At 43.4% G+C, this 18,731-nt stretch overlaps 1 protein-coding gene and 1 pseudogene across 1 annotated transcript; one reads left to right on the top strand and one right to left on the bottom strand.

The window, feature by feature from the left end:
- The window catches only part of LOC115108754 (carbohydrate sulfotransferase 14-like), a 30,861-nt pseudogene extending 17,744 nt beyond the window's left edge, over positions 1-13,117 (top strand).
- Positions 13,118-17,006: 3,889 nt separating this feature from the next.
- On the bottom strand, positions 17,007-18,137 carry LOC115108753 (uncharacterized). The gene has a single exon (XM_029633369.2). The coding sequence runs from the start codon at positions 18,135-18,137 to the stop codon at positions 17,007-17,009; it is 1,131 nt and encodes a 376-aa protein (XP_029489229.2).
- Between the last annotated feature and the right edge of the window lie 594 nt (positions 18,138-18,731).

The raw sequence follows: 18,731 nt of genomic DNA, 5'->3' as shown, positions 1-18,731 counted from the left end.
TGGATGTACACAAAGAGCTAATATTAATAATATGCATGTCAATCTCTCCTGGCTCAAAGTGGAGGAGAGATTGAATTCATCACTACTTTTATTAATGAGAGTTGTCTGTCTAAACTACTGGCACACAGCTCGGACACCCATGCATACCCCACAAGACATGTCACAAGAGGTCTCTTATGGGAGGCACACAGTACTACATAGAGCCATGACTACATGGAACTCTATTCCACATTAAGTAACTGACGCAAGCAGTAAAATTTGATTTAAAAACAGATTAAAAAAACACCTTATGGAACAGCGGGGACTGTGAAGCAACACAAACATTAGCACAGGCACATGCATACACACACACACACGCACTATACATACACATGAATTTAGCACTGTAGATATGTGGTAGTGGTGGAGTAGGGGCCTGATGGCACATAGTCTGTTGTGAAATCTGTGAATGTATTATAATGTTTTAAAATTGTATAAACTGCCTTAATTTTGCTGGACCCCAGGAAGAGTAGCTGCTGGGGATCCATAATAAATACAAATACAATTTATCAACTACCTACCCAACCATCCATCCAAGCAGGGATATCATTATTCTCGCCAAAGCACTTTGGTCTTATTTAAGACATGGACCTAGGCACTCTAAGGTCATTTAGGGTTCGATGTACACTACCGTTCAAAAGTTTGGGGTCACTTAGAAATGTCTTGGTTTTTGAAAGAAAAGCACATTTTTTTGTCCATTAAAATAACATTAAATTGATCAAAAATATAGAGTAAACAATGTTAATGTTGTAAATGACTATTGTAGCTGGAAACGGCAGATTTTTAATGGAATATCTACATAGGCGTACAGAGGCCCATTTATCAGCAACCATCACCCCTGTGTTCCAATGGCACATTGTGTTAGCAAGAATAGACAAACACGTTTCAGAAGAAAGTTATTTGTTTCTGGCCATTTTGAGCCTGTAATCGAACCCATAAGTGCTGATGCTCCAGATACTCAACTAGTATAAAGAAGGCCAGGTTTATTTCTTCTTCAGTCAGCACAACGGTTTTCAGCTGTGCTAACATGATTGCAAAAGGGTTTTCTAATGATCGTAGCCTTTTATAATTATAAACTTGGAGGTTTATAACACAACGTGCCATTGGAACATAGGAGTGATGTTTGCTGATAATGGACCTCTGTAGACCGAATGTTGAAGTCGGAAGTTTACATACACCTTAGTCAAATACATTTAAACTCAGTTTTTCACAATTCCTGACATTTAATCCTAGTAACAATTCCCTGTTTTAGGTCAGTTAGGATCACCACTTTATTTTAAGAATGTGAAATGTCAGAATAATAGTAGAGAGAATGATTTATTTCAGATTTAATATCTTTCATCACATTCCCAGTGGGTCAGAAGTTTACATACACTCAATTAGTATTTGGTAGCATTGCCTTTAAATTGTTTAACGTTTCGGGTAGCCTTCCACAACCTTCCCACAATAAGTTGGGTGAATTTTGGCCAATTCCTCCTGACAGAGCTGGTGTAACTGGGTCAGGTTTGTAGGCCTCCTTGCTCACACATGCTTTTTCAGTTCTGCCCACAAATGTTCTATAGGATTGAGGTCAGGGCTTTGTGATGGCCACTCCAATACCTTGACTTTGTTGTCCTTAAGCCATTTTGGCACAACTTTGGAATTATCCATTTGGAAGACCCATTTGCGACCAAGCTTTAACTTCCTGACTAATGTCTTGAGATGTTGCTTCAATATATCCACATAATTTTCCATCCTCATGATGCCATTTATTTTGTGAAGTGCACCAGTCCCTCCTGCACCAAAGCACCACCACAACATAATGCTGCCACCCCCGTGCTTCACGGTTGGGATAATGTTTTTCAGCTTGCAAGCCTCCCCCTTTTTCCTCCAAACATAACAATGGTCATTATGGCCAAAGAGTTCTATTTTTGTTTCATCAGATCAGAGGACATTTCTCCAAAAAGTACGATCTTTGTCCCCATTTGCAGTTGCAAACCATAGTCTGTCTTTTTTGGCGGTTTTGGAGCAATGGCTTCTTCCTTGCTGAGTGGCATTTCAGGTTATGTCGATATAGGACTCGTTTTACTGTGGATATAGATACTTTTGTACCTGTTTCCTCCAGCATCTTCACAAGGTCCTTTGCTGTTGTTCTGGAATTGATTTGCACTTTTCGCACCAAAGTACATTCATCTCTAGGAGACAGAACGCGTCCCGTTCCTGAGCGTTATGACGGCTGTGTGGTCCCATGGTGTTTATACTTGCGTACTATTGTTTGTACAGATGAACGTGGTACCTTCAGGCGTTTGGAAATTGCTCCCAAGGATGAACCAAACTTGTGGAGGTCTACAATTGTTTTTCTGAGGTCTTGGTTGATTTATTTAGATTTTCCCATGATGTCAAGCAAAGAGGCACTGAGTTTGAAGGTTGGCCTTGAAATTGATCCACAGATACACCTCCAATTGACTCAAATGGTGTCAGTTGGCCTATCAGAAGCTCCTAAAGCCATGACATAATTTTCTGGAATTTTTCAAGCTGTTTAAACGCACAGTCAACTTAGTGCATGAAATAATCTGTCTGTAAACAATTGTTTGAAAAATGACTTGTGTCATGCAGTAAGTAGATGTCCTAACCAACTTGCCAAAATGATAGTTTGTTAACAAGAACTTTGTGGAGTGGTTGAGAAACGTGTTTTAATGACTCCAACCTCCAAGTGTATGTAAACTTCTGACTTCAACTGTATGTAGACATTCCATAAAAAAACAGCCGTTTCCAGCTACAATAGTAATTTACAACATTAACATTAACAATGTCTACACTGCATTTCTGATCAATTGTATGTTATTTTAATGGACAACATTTTTTGCTTTTATTTAAAAAACAAGGACATTTCTAAGTGACCCCAAACTTTTGAAAGGTAGTATATGTGCTATGAGATATGAAACTCTCTCAGAGGCCTAATGTCAACAATGCTCCCCTCCCTGGCTTGGAGACATAAACATGGCTGGCCATTTAAAATGATGTTTTTCTACAGGCTACATCACACATAAAGGTATGGGGCCTTACTGGATCATCAAATTGCTTACTCTGCAATGTGTAAGCTAATGAGTTACTCAAAAGAAGCCAACCATAACTGATAGGAACACAACTCAGCATCACCCAACCAAGATACAGTGTATTTACTGCAGATAACAGCTCTGAATGTCAATTTCTGGCTAAATTCAATTATTCATGTTCTCTATATTAAGATCAAAGGAAAAATTGCCATTTATAACGGTACATGCTGCATTGAAGAAAACGAGGCCAAAACCATTGGCAGAAACTCAACAAACCCGCGTTTAAGCGCCTTCCGTGTTACAAGGTTTGAGACAATGATTTCTGTTTTTAGACATTCCATCTGATTCCTGGGGATACGAGTAGAAACAATATTGCGTGAAAAGCATAATGCCATCTCTCTGGTCCATGACACAATAGGATATGGCACAGCACAGGTAGCCTACAAAGAGATGCAGGGATAAAACATAAGGGTTTATAATATAACGTAGGAGCTGCAATCCTGGTTATACATTGATATAAAAAGGCTGTCTTAAGCATATGGAGAACAAAGCATCTATCGTTTATTTCATATTTGATCACAAATATGCTTTCTGTAAATTGAGACAGTAGCCGACATAAACGATCTCCACAATTCGAGCCATGCCAAATATATTTACGCATTTATAATCAAATGAACCGAAACTGTCCTTTTCCAGTGCACACACATCTCTGAACGATGGAGCATTCGTCAGCAGGTCAATGAAAATGAAAGGCTGTGACAAGGTCAGCATCTTATTGAAAATAAAGACACCATTTATGCCTAAGAAAATATGGAAGAGTAAAGGACAAGCTCCCACCACCTTATAAGTGATCTTGTTTGCCCGCAAATCGGTCTTGAAGTTGCCCACCGCGCCTTGTATCTCCCATCCACAGCTCTTCGACCCTCTTTGTGTTACTGATGCTGCGGGTGCTCGCACCGACACGCACGCATGGCAAAGCGCACAGACAATCGAACAGAAACCTGCAAGCACATGAGGCGGGAGGGTGGGGCTAACGTCCACAACCGATCTCCGCTGCGATGCGGCTCATCTGTTGGTCGAAAATGGTTGCCTGTATATAGCATATATTCACACAAATAGTTTTGGCTATTGATCTTGTATAGGCCTAATATTTTATTCGGAGTGGAGGTGCTTGTTTGTCTCAGTCTGTTACGGTGCAGTGGCTATCATATTTCTGTCTTGTATAATTAGTATTGCACTAATCACAATTTCCCTTCAGCCGTTGTGCAATGGATCTCAAAATATTATGAAAAAAATTATATGTGAAGAATGTGCGCTTTCTCAATTCATTTATGAGGCATAACGTATTCACATCGTTATTGTTCTCTGATCAAGACTGGCATGACTGACTTCTTTGTACTGTGCATCTTGAGCCAACCCTGGCAAAAGGAACCAGATTAATTACTATTTTTACTTGCAATGGGAGCGGGTGCTTTAATAATTCCTAAAGCATAAAGGCCTAAAGAGTTTGGGACCATTTCAGTGATTTAACACCACCCTGATAGTTCTAGGCTTAAAGTCATTAAAAAAATGTAGGCAAACTTTTATCAGATCAATGTGCAAAAATGCTGCTGGAATGGCATTCATAAACTAATGCAGTCAGAAACTGAAAACAGCTGCTTGCAGCTGTAGGTAGGCTGGTCTTCCAGTAGGAGTCGGTATAGGATCAATCATTTATATATACACAAGTCCTTCACTTCCTCTGTCAGCTCCCAGACTCAGGGAGAATATCAATACATTCCCTTGATTCCTCATATCCTGTCTCCTTGCTTTCTTCTCAAAACCCATTGGATGAGAAGGTCAGAGGGCCCTCCCTCTGTGGCAGCTATCTGCTCCCCCTTTCTCCCTCCTGCCCCCGTGACTTCCTACCCCCCAACAAACATTTACCCTGCCCACACCCCCCAATGGACATTGTTACAGTTGTAAATGTGTATATTATTATTATTTGCATTATTGTCTCATTGACTTCACACTTCACTCCCGGGCTTCTCCCCCTATGGGCATTCTACACCCCCAACAGACACTTCCCCTGCCCCCACCCCCCAATGGACATTTATCATTGCTACAGTTGTAAATGTGTATATTATTATTTTTTAATTATTATTTTCTCATTCATTTCTCTTTTTTTGTACCCTGCGTACGCTGTGCATGTGACTAATAAACAAATCTAAATAAAATCAAATCGTTTTTGCCACTTGCTTTGGTAACAGGAGTAGATTAACAGTGAAATGTTTACTTTCGGCCCTTCCCAACAATGCAGAGGAAAGAAATATAAATAATTTGAAAGAATAACATGAGGAATAAATACAAAATGAGTAACAACAACTTGGCTATATACACAGAGTACCAGTACTAAGTCGATTTGCAGGGGTACGAGGTAATTGAGGTAGACATGTACATACTGTATAGGTAGGGATAACGTGACTAGGCAACAGGATAGATAATAAGCAGTAACAGCAGCGTATGTGATGAGTCAAAAGAGTTAGTGCAAAAAAGGGGTCAATGCAGATAGTTAAATAGTTAACCAATAGCTACCCAGACTACCTATTCAGCAGTCTTATGGCTTGGGGGTAGCAGAGAGAACAGTCTATGACTTGGGTGGCTGTAGTCTTTGACAATTTTTAGGGCCCTTCTCTAAAATCACATTTTATTGGTCACATACACATGGTTAGCAGATGTTAATGCGAGTGTAGCGAAATGCTTGTGCTTCTAGTTCTGACCGTGCTGTAATATCTAACATCTAATTGGGTCGGCAGGGTAGCCTAGTGGTTAGAGCGTTGGACTAGTAACCGAAAGGTTGCAAGTTTAAATCCCCGAGCTGACAAGGTACAAATCTGTCATTCTGCCCCTGAACAGGCAGTTAACCCACTGTTCCCGGTAGGCCGTCATTGAAAATAAGAATTTGTTCTTAACTGACTTGCCTAGTTAAATAAAGATTTAAAAAATAATCTAACCATTTCACAACAACTACCTTATACACACAAGTGTAAAGGAATGAATAAGAATATGTACATATAAATATATGGATGAGCGATGGCCAAACGGCATCGGCAATATGCAGTAGATGGTATAGAGTACAGTATATACATATGATATGGGTATGTAAATATTATAAAGTGGCATTGTTTAAAGTGACTAGTGATACATTTATTGCATCCAATTTTAAAATATTGATGTGGCTAGAGATTTGAGTCCGTATGTTGGCAGCAGCCACTCAATGTTAGTGACGACTAACATCTAATGGCCTTGAGATATAAGCCGTTTTTCAGTCTCTCGGTCCCAGCTTTGATGCACCTGTACTGACCTCGCCTTCTGAATGATAGCGGGGTGAACAGGCAGTGGCTCGGGTGGTTGTTGTCCTTGATGATCTTTTTGGCCTTCCTGTGACATCGGGTGGTGTATGTGCCCTGGAGGGCAGGTAGTTTGCCTCCGGTGATGCGTTGTGCAGACCTCACTACGCTCTGGAGAGCCTTACGGTTGTGGGCGGAGCAGTTGCCGTACCAGGCGGTGATACAGCCCGACAGGAAGCTCTCGATTGTGCATCTGTAAAAGTTTGTGAGTGTTTTTGGTGACAAGCCAAAATTCTTCAGCCTCATGAGGTTGAAGAGGCGCTGCTGCCTTCTTCACCACGCTGTCTGTGTGGGTGGATCATTTCAGTTTGTCTGTTATGTGTACGCAGAGGAACTTAAAACTTCCCACCTTCTCCACTACTGTCCCGTCGATGTGGATAGGGGGGTGCTCCCTCTACTGTTTCCTGAAGTCCACGATCATCTCCTTTGTTTTGTTGCCGTTGAGTGTGAGGTTATTTTCCTGACACCACACTCCGAGAGCCCTTACCTCCTCCCTGTAGGCCGTCTCGTTGTTGTTGGTAATCAAGCCTACTACTGTAGCGTCGTCTGCAAACTTGATGATTGACTTGGAGGCGTGCATGGTCACGCAGTCATGGGTGAACAGGGAATACAGGAGAGGGCTGAGAACACATCCTTGTGGGGCCCCAGTTTTGAGGATCAGCGGGGAGATGTTGTTTCGTACCCTCACCACTGGGGGCGGCCCGAAGGTTTTGGTGGCGGGCCGTGTCAGTGGCACTATATTGTCCTCAAAGTGAGCAAAGGAGTTGTTTAGTTTGTCTGGGAGCAAGACATCAGTGTCCGCGACGGGGCTGGTTTTCTTTTTGTTGTCAGTGATTGACTGTAGACCCTGCCACATACCTCTCATGTCTGAGCCGTTGAATTGTGACTCTACTTTGTCTCTATGCTGACGCTTAACTTGTTTGATTTCCTTGCGGGGGGAATAGCTACACCGTTTGTATTCGTCATGTTTCCGGTCGCCTTGCCCTGATTAAAAGCAGTGTTTCATGCTTTCAGTTTTGCGCGAATGCTGCCATTAATCCACGGTTTCTGGTTGGGGAAGGTTTTAATAGTCGCTGTGGGTACAACATCACCGATAAACTTTCTAACAAACTCGCTCACCGAATCAGGGTATACATCAATGTTGTTGTCCAATGCTATCCGGAACATATCCCAGTCCACGTGATCAAAGCAATCTTGATGCGTGGAATCAGATTGGTCGGACCGGAGCACGGGCGTTTCTTGTTTTAGTTTCTGTCTATAGGCTGGGAGCAATAAAATAGTCATGGTCAGATTTGCCGAAAGTAGGGCGAGGGAGGGCTTTGTATGCATCGCGGAAGTTAGAGTAACAATGATCCAGAATTTTGCCTGCCCGGGTCACACATTCGATATGCTGATAAAATGTAGGGAGCCTTGTTTTCAGATTTGCCTTGTTAAAATCCCCAGCTACAATAAACTCACCCTCAGGATATGTGGTTTCCAGTTTACATAAGAGTCCAATGAAGTTCTTTCAGGGCCGTCGAGATGTCTGCTTGGGGGGGATATACATGGCTGTGATTATAATCGAAGAGAATTCTCTTGGTAGATAATGCAGTCGACATTTGATTGTAAGGAATTCTAGGTCCGGTGAACAAAAGGACTTGAGTTCCTGTATGTTGTTATGATCACACCACAACTCGTTAATCATGAGGCATAAGGCATAAGGCCCTTTTTCTTACCAGAGAGATGTTTGTTTCTGTCGGCGCGATGCGTGACTAAACCAGGTGGCTGTACCGACTCTGATAACATATCCCGAGTGAGCCATGTTTCCGTGAAACAGAGAATTCAGATGAATATAGGGGAAATACTGTCACTGATTCGAATACCCTATTAGGTGAGAGAAAATAAACAGTCAATGTGCCCTCGAGCAAGGAACTTACCCCTAATTGAGCCAGTAAGTCACACTGGATCAGAGCGCATGCTAAATTACGAAAATGTTAATGTGAGAGAGGAAGCGAGGAATCAAAGAAATACCATTGAGTCACCCCCATTGGGACGATATTTAGTCCACAACTACAATTCCTACAATCCCCTCTGACGCTTTCGTATTTTTGGTTGTAGTGGCCTACTGCAGTCAGAAGTTATGGTACGTGGTAGTTTTTTCTCCTCATAGAAACAAAACAATAACATAGGCTACCCAACAGATATCATTCAGCGACCGATGATACCTCCAGTGAAAGCAGAATTTCGGAATGAAAAGCTCTGGAGGGGCCAGGAGCAGGTACGTGATAAACTTCAGACGAACAGTAAACTCTGGCTCTTTGCGCAGATCCGCTGTCGGTGCTGACGTTCGCTGTCATCGTCGCGTCTGGGGGGCTTCTGTTCATGATAGAGAAAGGAATGCTGAATAGTATGGAGACACCTCCACATCAGGGAAGCAGCAAGGTCATACTACCTCAGACAAGCTCGTCATCCTGATCCATCCGTGGATGCAGAATCTCAGGTAAACGGAAGACTTTTAAAACCATTACGATTTCCAGCAGTAGCCCACTTGAGGTACTCCCGTTACTCCTATTTTAAATTGTCTAATTTACTAATTTCTCATAATCAGCTGTATTTTTCATCATTCTATAAACATTTAGGATATTCTTGGTTGGTAATTTTTAACATACTTCCATGTCGCCTTAATCAACAAACTACATCATACCTAAAAACACTTGGATTCTAAACATAAAAATGTTAGCATGAACAGACTGTCACATAGAATTGTACATCACGATTATCAGCCGAAGAGACTTCTTCTTCGAAGAGGTTTACTGGCGGTTGGCATACAATAAATGTTGCATTACCGCCACCTACTAGACTGGAGTACAACTCTCTTATACATTGCTTGAAAAAATAAACCTAGCATCTAACACTACACTCACAAAAAAAAATACCACCCTACACCACTATTTAAATATATTTAGTCCTACCTCAGTTCAACAACCTGAAAGGATGGGACACCACCATTTAACACACCCTGTAACTCGCACACTCAAAAACCTCTGCAGCTGTCACCACAACTTCAATTTTCTGCGACTTGCATTCCATCCCTGCTGTACAGTTGATAACCATTGCTAGAAATCCTACTGAAATCCTACTCACTTGTTGACCTATCCCTCTGTACTGGTACATATCTACTACTCACACCACTCCTCTCAGGATCCCTCCCCCTTGACCCATCTTTCTTCACTGCCTCAACGTATGACAACTTCTGCACTACTCTAACCCTGGAAACCTCAACCTGCCTCTCTTGCACGGGACATTTCTGATCCCGAGCCCCCTACAATTAACACATACCACTACGTTCCCTAATGCAACACATTCCTTTGTCTCATTCCATTCTGAACACTTCTCACACCTAGGAACATCCCTCCTACACGCTGTTGCCACATGCCCATAAACTTGACATCTAACAGCGTATTGTATTCGGCACAAAAGCTTGTATAGGATAAATTATATATCATGACATCACTTTGCTGGGCAAAAAATCAACATCAAAACTCAAAAGAACAGACAACTCTTCTGTTTCACCACTCACGCCACCCTGTTTGCGTCGCACCACTGACAAAGAGACGATTCCAACTGACTTTCTTAACTAGCTAACCTTGCTTTTAAAATAACAAAAAGCTGTGGCGTGCCGTTTTGTTTGAAAAATAGTAGGCGAAAAAGACCACCAAATTAAGTTTGATCAACTGCCCAAGTACCATGTTAGACGAACCTCATGATTTCAGGCTATTACTCCGCGATGCACCTCATGATTTCAGGCTATTACTCCGCGATGCACTTCATTACCGGTAAGTCGCCCGTACTTGTTTGTATCGAACTAGCAATGTGTATTGCATAAAGCTTGCTAGTTAGATTGTAGTAAGGACTAGTGAGCTATATCCATCCAAATATCAGCTATACTATTCTTCTGCATGTGGAGATTTGGAAATGGAAATCTGGAGATTCCACCAAGTAGGTGGATTTGGTAGGATTTTCTCCCCAGCTGGTCTCCGGCAAGTTGAAAGGACATAGGCAAGCCAACAATAATACATTTTTCTAAATAGCCCTTGACCGTTCAATTTGCAAAGACTGCAAGTAGTTAGGCAATTTATCAAAGACTAGCGAATTAGATCTAGATTGACTGGCTATCGAGAGAAGTTAGCTAACTGGGAAAAAAAAGCTGGGGGTAAACAAACAGTGACGTAAGTATGATACGATAGTTTCTGTTAGTCAGCAGGTCGGGTAACAAATTAGTGGCAGAACAAGTGTCATGCAAATCATTTGTTGTTGTGACAGCCACGTATGTTAACACGTGAGGCTGCTGGAAACATTTATTGAAACGTCAAAAGTGTCAGTTTGCTTAGGATGCCAGCAGAAGTTAGGCTAATTACAATGGAGAAATAGGAGTACCCTACGGGGGCATGGTCACGTTAAGCCAAACCTCGCCATGTATCTATAGTAGAATACAGGTGCAATTTCGAAATTTGGTTGTGCATCCGCAGTTTCTGTTATATCAGTCACTCAATTAGATGAGTTGCCTGGTTAAATAAAAAGTCAGCAAACACATTTTTAGATTGGTCTTACCAGCTATCTAAACTTGTAATCATGGTCAAATTACCTTACTCCATTGATTTTGTTAATCAGTCTCAATCAGATATCATATTCAAAACTGCAAACAATTCTCTCCGCTCCATGGCAAAATGTTTAGAATTGCAGCAAACTTTCTTTAAACCTGCAACATTTTCTCTGTGCCCCATGGCAAGATGTGTAGAATTGGGCTATTGCCGGGTGTGATGATGGGGTGGTGAGTCGGAAGCAGGTGCAACATTTTAATAAAACCAAGAACATGACACTTACATAACGCAGTACGCCAAGACACAAGAACAATACCAACTAGTGAGTGAACATGGGAGAGTGACATATAAAGGGGAGGAAATGATGAAGGTAATGATGTCCAGGTGTGAATCATAATGATTCACAGGTGCACGTAATGATGACTGCCAGGTGTGCGTAATGATGAATCTCAGGACTGGTGGTTAGTACTCTGGTCACGTCATACGCCGGAGGGGAGGAGCAGGAGCAGACGTGACACTGGCTGACTGGATGTGTGGGTACGCAGACCCATGAGCCACTGTTGCCCCTCATGAGTTTAGATTTGTTGCGGCTCCCACCCCATCAAAGTTGCCCATCCCTGGGCTATATCATGAAAATGTCATGATGCATTTGCTACATTGTTTACATTTTGTTAGTTGTCCACTCTTTGATGGAATGCATATCATAACATGTTGTGTAGGTATTATATTGACGTGAGTGATATTGTATTATACATGCATTATTATTTTGTGTAACTCTTACATAATAATAGTTATATGTCAAAACATTTTCATGTCCCCAATCAGATTCTCCAGGAGATCCGTAACCGCACCATCCGGACCATATGTGGTCAGAAGAACATGCCTCACAGTGTGAGGTCCCTGACCCCCTGCAGAGGAAAACCCTGCTGCAGCACGTCCTGGTGAATGACGAGCACTGCTTCCTCTGCTGCTACGTCCCCAAGGTGGCCTGCTCCAACTGGAAGAGGGTTCTGAAGGTCCTGAGTGGGACTCTGGAGAACGTGGACGTCAGAGTGATCTGCTATTCCTGTCCTCCCTGAAGCGCGAGGAGATCCGCTACAGGCTAAAACACTACTTCAAGTTCATGTTTGTGCGGGAGCCCATGGAGCACCTGCTCTCCGCCTACAAGTTTGGGGGGATCAAGGCCTACCAGGAGAAGTACGGTGCTGAGATCATCCGGTGCTGAGATCATCAGGCGCTACAAAAAGTGTCATTCCAAGGATACAGCAGTGGCTGGGGATGATGTGACGTTTTCAGAGTTTGTGCGCTATCTGCTGGACGAAGATGTGGAGCGCAAGAACGAGCACTGGATGCCCATCTACAACCTGTGCCAGCCATGTGCTGTGTCGTATGACTTCATTGGCTCCTATGAGCATCTGGAGAATGATGCTGGCTATATGCTACAGCGTATTGGTGCACCTCCACACATCCACTTCCCTGAGAGACAGATGTGGTACAAGCCTGTCACCACGGAGATGCTGCACTATAACCTGTGCAGTCTGCCACTGAAGCTACTCAGGGAACTCCTACCCAAGTACATTCTAGACTTCTCCCTGTTTACTTACCCCCTCCTCAACACCACCACTGAATACTGCAGACATTAACTGCAAGATTGAATCTTGTAACTGGAAATGATGTGTATGTGTGTGTGGTGTAAGTTTCCACCGTTGCTAAATCATTACGGGAAGTGAAAAGGGTGGTGGATTGGGATGCAGTCAGAGGGTTTGCTCTCCCCTGGGCCTCCTGCAGTGCCTTCTCCAGCTGGGACATGCCCCTGGCCTGGCCAGGGATGACACCTGGGCCTCGTATGCCTGCAGGGCACTTGTGCTGTATGGTGGGGACAGAACAGGGGTCCTCATCACTAATTGCAACAATGCAAGTGAATTCAGTTTAGTAGGATGTTGGTTAGAGGTGAGCAAGGACAGACAAGATTTAACATATTAAACAGAACTCAAACTCTCCCCACTCGACTCTTTTCCTACAGTATTTGTCTTCATAAAAGCTCTTGGATATCAAACTTTGGTCTGTACCTGGTTCTCTCTGGTCATAGTGGCTAGGTCATCCTGTAGTCTCCTGTTCTCTCTCAGGGCAATCTCCCTGTCTCTCCCCACTCCAGACAGCTCCTCCTGGGCAGAGTCAAGTTGTCTGCGTAGACTGGCTGTCTCCCTCTCAAAGCTGCTCAGGTACAACACAATATAACTGATTCACTCTCCACGCACACACATTCGGGCGACATGCCTCTCACACAAATGCACAAACGGAATATTCTCCCTCATACTGAAAAAGGTTACACTTACTATAGAGAGTTCTCCATGTCTGTAACAGAGTATTTTCCTGCAGAATGAAAGACAGAACAGTGTCCCCGTTTGACTGATCTTATAACTGTACTCAGGCTCACATATACAGGTCTGTCAGTGGTACCTAGTGCCCTACCATCCTGGACAGCTCATCCTGCAGCAGGGCCAGGCTCTTAGTTTTCTGATCCACGTCATCCTGCCGGGCATCCTTCTCCCTGTCCAGAGCAGAGATCGTATTCTGAAGCACAGTCACCTCGTCCCTCTGGGTAGCGCCATGCCGATAATTACATTTTATCACTGAATAAACCAAGAGCAGAGTTTGATAACAATGTCTAATTAACCCTTTCATCCACCAAAACTCACCTATTTCCTCCTTCAGTTTCTCTATCTGCTGGTGGGCAGCATGGACCTTGTTTGTCTTCACAGAGAGCCTGTGTTGAATGTCAAACAAGGACTGTTTCATCTGCTCTTGCAACAGCCTGAACAGACAGATAATTAACCATTTCAACACAACAAATAAATATGAACAGCACATAATGACATCATGACACAATTACCAGACAAAGACAGACAGACAGTACCGTAGTGCACTGGACTCAGCTCTCCTCTACAGTCTGGACCAGGGCGGTGGACCGAACCTTCAGTGCTTCATCTACAGCCATCCTCTGCCCTCCTTCAGCACTGACACCTGAGGATGCAGGTCCAACCGCTCCCTCTCCGACTGGGGACCAAAACACACCATAACTCACACTACTCTTGGTACAGTATGCATGCAAGATCAGCTGAGGTGGCAATAATGGCTGACATGATTGATAGCACAGTACAGTGGTGGTAACATCTTTGTAAGGTGTTATATCTACAAAAAGTAATATAGTCAACTGTAACAGAATCCTTTTGCTTTGATATGGTGAAAAGTTGATCAGTCTCACAGTCTTGATGGTGTTTTCAAGGTCCAGGATCCTCCTCTTCCTCTCTGTCTGTCAGAGCGCAGGTCTGAGCAACCTTTAGTCTCTCTGAGTGTGTCTCTCACTGAGGTGATCCTTTTGCAGTGGTGGTTCTAGCTTGTACGGCTCCCTGGGCGAACCACCCCTTCAAAACATTTATTCAGACATTTGGAACAACACAAATAAATAATCATAACATTTAAAACTATATAAATATAAAACTATATACAAAAATAAGACTCATAAATATAAAAAAGTAACAAAGACAAATAGAAACAAATTATAGTATACAAATACAAATAAAAAAGACAATCAAATTATTACACTATTACCCTATTGCTAACAATAAACACACAAATAACGCACAAATCCTACATCACACAAATATACACATAGAATAGCACACTTTTATAAAGAAGAGAACCTAATTATTACACGATTGCACTTCAAACAAGAAACACACAAACTAAATTGCACAACTGCCATCTAAACCCTGACCTTTCTTGCCTTCCTTGATGCAAAGTCATCAATTACATCATCATAGGAAATCTGCCCAGCAATTGCATGGTTAATACTGATGACAGCAAGACCACTAAGGAGTTTTTTAAAAATCTTTATTTAACTAGGCAAGTCAGTTAAGAACAAATTCTTATTTTCAATGACAGCCTAGGAACAGTGGGTTAACTGCCTGTTCAGGGGCAGAACGACAGATTTGTACCTTGTCAGCTCGGGGGTTTGAACTTCCAACGCTCTAACCACTAGGCTACACTGCCGCCCCTGTGGCATGGTGGACCTCAGGTAGGATTTGATGAGCTTCAGCTTTGAAAAGCTCCTCTCTGCTTCAGCTACTGTCACTGGAAGAGTAAGACCAATTCTGAGAGCAGTTCACAAATTTGTATACATTTCTGAGAGCTCCCTTTCGTGTATAAATATCAGCAGCTCAAACAGGGTCATGGTCTTCAATGGCAAGTCAGGCAAGTTCTTCTGTTCCTGTGCAAGCGCTGTGTGGAGGCTGAGGACAAGGTGTACAGTTTGTGTAAGATGCCAAAGTAACCTGTGGCATCAACAGAACTTTTAGCAGCATCAGCCACGACCAGGTTCAATGTGTGAGCCCCACATGGCACAAATAGAGCTCTTGGATTCATTTCCAGGAGTCTGGCTTTGACACTTTTGTTTTTGCCTCTCATGTTGGCCCCATTATCATAAGACGGTCCTCTACAGTCCTCAAAATGAATGTTTAGCTCCTCTAATCTTTTGAGAATCAGGGATGCCAAATGTTGGCCCGTGGACTCCTCTGCCTCCAACAACCCCATAAAATGTTCCTTTAGGTGGGGCTCCTCCTTGAGTGACACAATTCTAATCACAACTGACAACTGTTCAGTGTGGCTGATATCTGAGGTGCAATCTAGAACGATAGAGAATCATTTTTCCAGCGTGATGTCACTCACCATTATTGAAATGACCTTGCTGCTCAACAAATCAATGAGTTCATTCTGTATTTGGTTAAAGTGTTATTTCATGACTGGATCAAATTGTGCCATCAGTTCCTCTTTGAGGAAATGTCCATTTGATGGAGAGTATAGTGTTTCTGTGTGTCCCCTTAGTGCCAGATTTCTAATTGCCAGACTGCACAATTGCAGTCAGACATGTCACTACCTCTCTCCATCTTATCCTCCATAAGTGCCATCTTATGTTTATCAATCCCCTTTTTTGATCCTCATTGCCAGTTCATTCCATGTTTTCATGCAGTTTTGGTGTCCTGGACTGCTGTCGTGTGAAGTCAGCAAAGAACTTGCATGTTTCCAGTCTGTCAGTTCTGAGATTGCTAAATTCATTTTCTTCTTAGAAAATAGTTTGTAGCAGAAGCAGAAGAGGCTGTTGTTTCTTTCAGAATACATCAACCAACTTCTAGGGATTTTTTCACCACTCACCAAGGTCTTCCTGAAATACTGGTGGTGACAACTTCTTCCATCACTCTCATTCCTTGGGAAAACAAAGTTAGGTGGTACCTCACTTGGTCCTCTGCAAACTAGTTGTGTCTGAATTCTGTCAGTCAGAACTGAAGGCCAGTCAGCAGGGTCATTAGACAGTGGTTCCTCCTCAGCAGCAGGGTCTGTAGACAGTGGTTCATCATCAGCAGCAGGGTCTGTAGACTGGTTCATCCTCAGCAGCAGGGTCTGTAGACTGGTTCATCCTCAGCAGCAGGGTCTGTAGACAGTGATTCATCCTCAGGAGCAGGGTCTGTAGACAGTGGTTCATCCTCAGCAGCAGGGTCTGTAGACAGTGGTTCATCCTCAGCAGCAGGGTCTGTAGATAGTGGTTCATCCTCAGCAGCAGGGTCTGTAGACAGTGATTCATCCTCAGCAGCAGGGTCTGTAGAAAGTGGTTCATCCTCAGCAGCAGGGTCTGTAGACAGTGGTTCATCCTCAGCAGCAGGATTTGGTGGGGATGCTGCTACAGGCATTTCTAATGGAGAGCACATTGGAATTAGTTTACACACATCATTCACATCATTTATAGTGGTGGAACATCCCACATACATACCCAGTAATAATAAAATCAGCATTGTTACCTACAATATGGAAACTTAAAACTTTGCAAAAGGGATATTATTTATTGTTTATGTTATGCAGGGATGCACACAAATGCATGTGCGTGTACCCACAAACACACCTGAAGAATCCTACTGGGGAGAAGTGGAAGCAAACAGGTGTTCGTCCTCATCCTCAGGCTCAGACAACATGTGTGAAGACACCTGTGTGGCTGAGGAGGTGGATGGCTCCTCATCCTGAGGCTCCGAGATCATTTCTGAAGAGGCCTGTGTGACTGAGGAGGTGGATGGCTCCTCATCCTGAGGCTCCGAGATCCTTTCTGAAGAGGCCTGTGTGACTGAGGAGGTGGATGGCTCCTCATCCTGAGGCTCCGAGATCATTTCTGAAGAGGCCTGTGTGACTGAGGAGGTGGATGGCTCCTCATCCTGAGGCTCCGAGATCATTTCTGAAGAGGCCTGTGTGGCTGAGGAGGTGGATGGCTCCTCATCCTGAGGCTCCGAGATCATTTCTGAAGAGGCCTGTGTGACTGAGGAGGTGGATGGCTCCTCATCCTGAGGCTCCGAGATCATTTCTGAAGAGGCCTGTGTGGCTGAGGAGGTGGATGGCTCCTCATCCTGAGGCTCCGAGATTATTTCTGAAGAGGCCTGTGTGACTGAGGAGGTGGATGGCTCCTCATCCTGAGGCTCCGAGATCATTTCTGAAGAGGCCTGTGTGACTGAGGAGGTGGATGGCTCCTCATTCTGAGGCTCCGAGATCATTTCTAAAGAGGCCTGTGTGACTGAGGAGGTGGATGGCTCCTCATCCTGAGGCTCCGAGATCATTTCTGAAGAGGCCTGTGTGACTGAGGAGGTGGATGGCTCCTCATCCTGAGGCTCCGAGATCATTTCTGAAGAGGCCTGTGTGGCTGAGGAGGTGGATGGCTCCTCATCCTGAGGCTCCGAGATCATTTCTGAAGAGGCCTGTGTGACTGAGGAGGTGGATGGCTCCTCATCCTGAGGCTCCGAGATCATTTCTGAAGAGGCCTGTGTGACTGAGGAGGTGGATGGCTCCTCATTCTGAGGCTCCGAGATCATTTCTAAAGAGGCCTGTGTGACTGAGGAGGTGGATGGCTCCTCATCCTGAGGCTCCGAGATAATTTCTGAAGAGGCCTGTGTGGCTGAGGAGGTGGATGGCTCCTCATCCTGAGGCTCCGAGATCATTTCTAAAGAGGCCTGTGTGGCTGAGGAGGTAGATGGCTCCTCATCCTGAGGCTCCGAGATCATTTCTGAAGAGGCCTGTGTGTCTGAGGAGGTAGATGGCCAGTGCCAGAGGGTGCTCCAAAATATTTCAGAAGAGCCCCTGAATTTGCATTGAAATACAGTATATGAGTCTGACACCCTAAATACATTTGCTGCACAATTAAAGATACATGTCATTATGCACAATTTATCAAATTTTCAGAATAGGAACCAAATGAACCATACAACCTCCTTGGCTAATTTTAGGCATAAGACACCCCAAAAGACTCCATATATCACAAAATATACAAAATATCAGCATAATATCGATGTATTTTAAGTTAGCCTACAGCATTGGAAATTCCCCTTACTGAGCTCAAGACCTAGTCAATACAATCACAGAAAACCTTTGATGTCACCTCAATGAAAGTTAACCGAATCAATAATGTGCTATTTAGGTTGTAATCGTTTTGCTGCAGGCTACACATATTATCATGATGAAACTGTGGGAAATTATATCCAAAGTTATGTAAGCTAGTTGGACAGAAAATGGAAAATTGTCACCCTATGTGCAGGTAGCCTAGTGGTTAGAATGTTGGGCCAGTAACCAAAAGGTTGCTGGATCAAATCCCTAAACTG

This window comes from Oncorhynchus nerka, linkage group LG24, assembly GCF_034236695.1.
Source record: "Oncorhynchus nerka isolate Pitt River linkage group LG24, Oner_Uvic_2.0, whole genome shotgun sequence".
NCBI classification, from domain to species: Eukaryota; Metazoa; Chordata; class Actinopteri; order Salmoniformes; family Salmonidae; genus Oncorhynchus; species Oncorhynchus nerka.
This window is presented reverse-complemented; position numbering and strand designations above follow the sequence as displayed.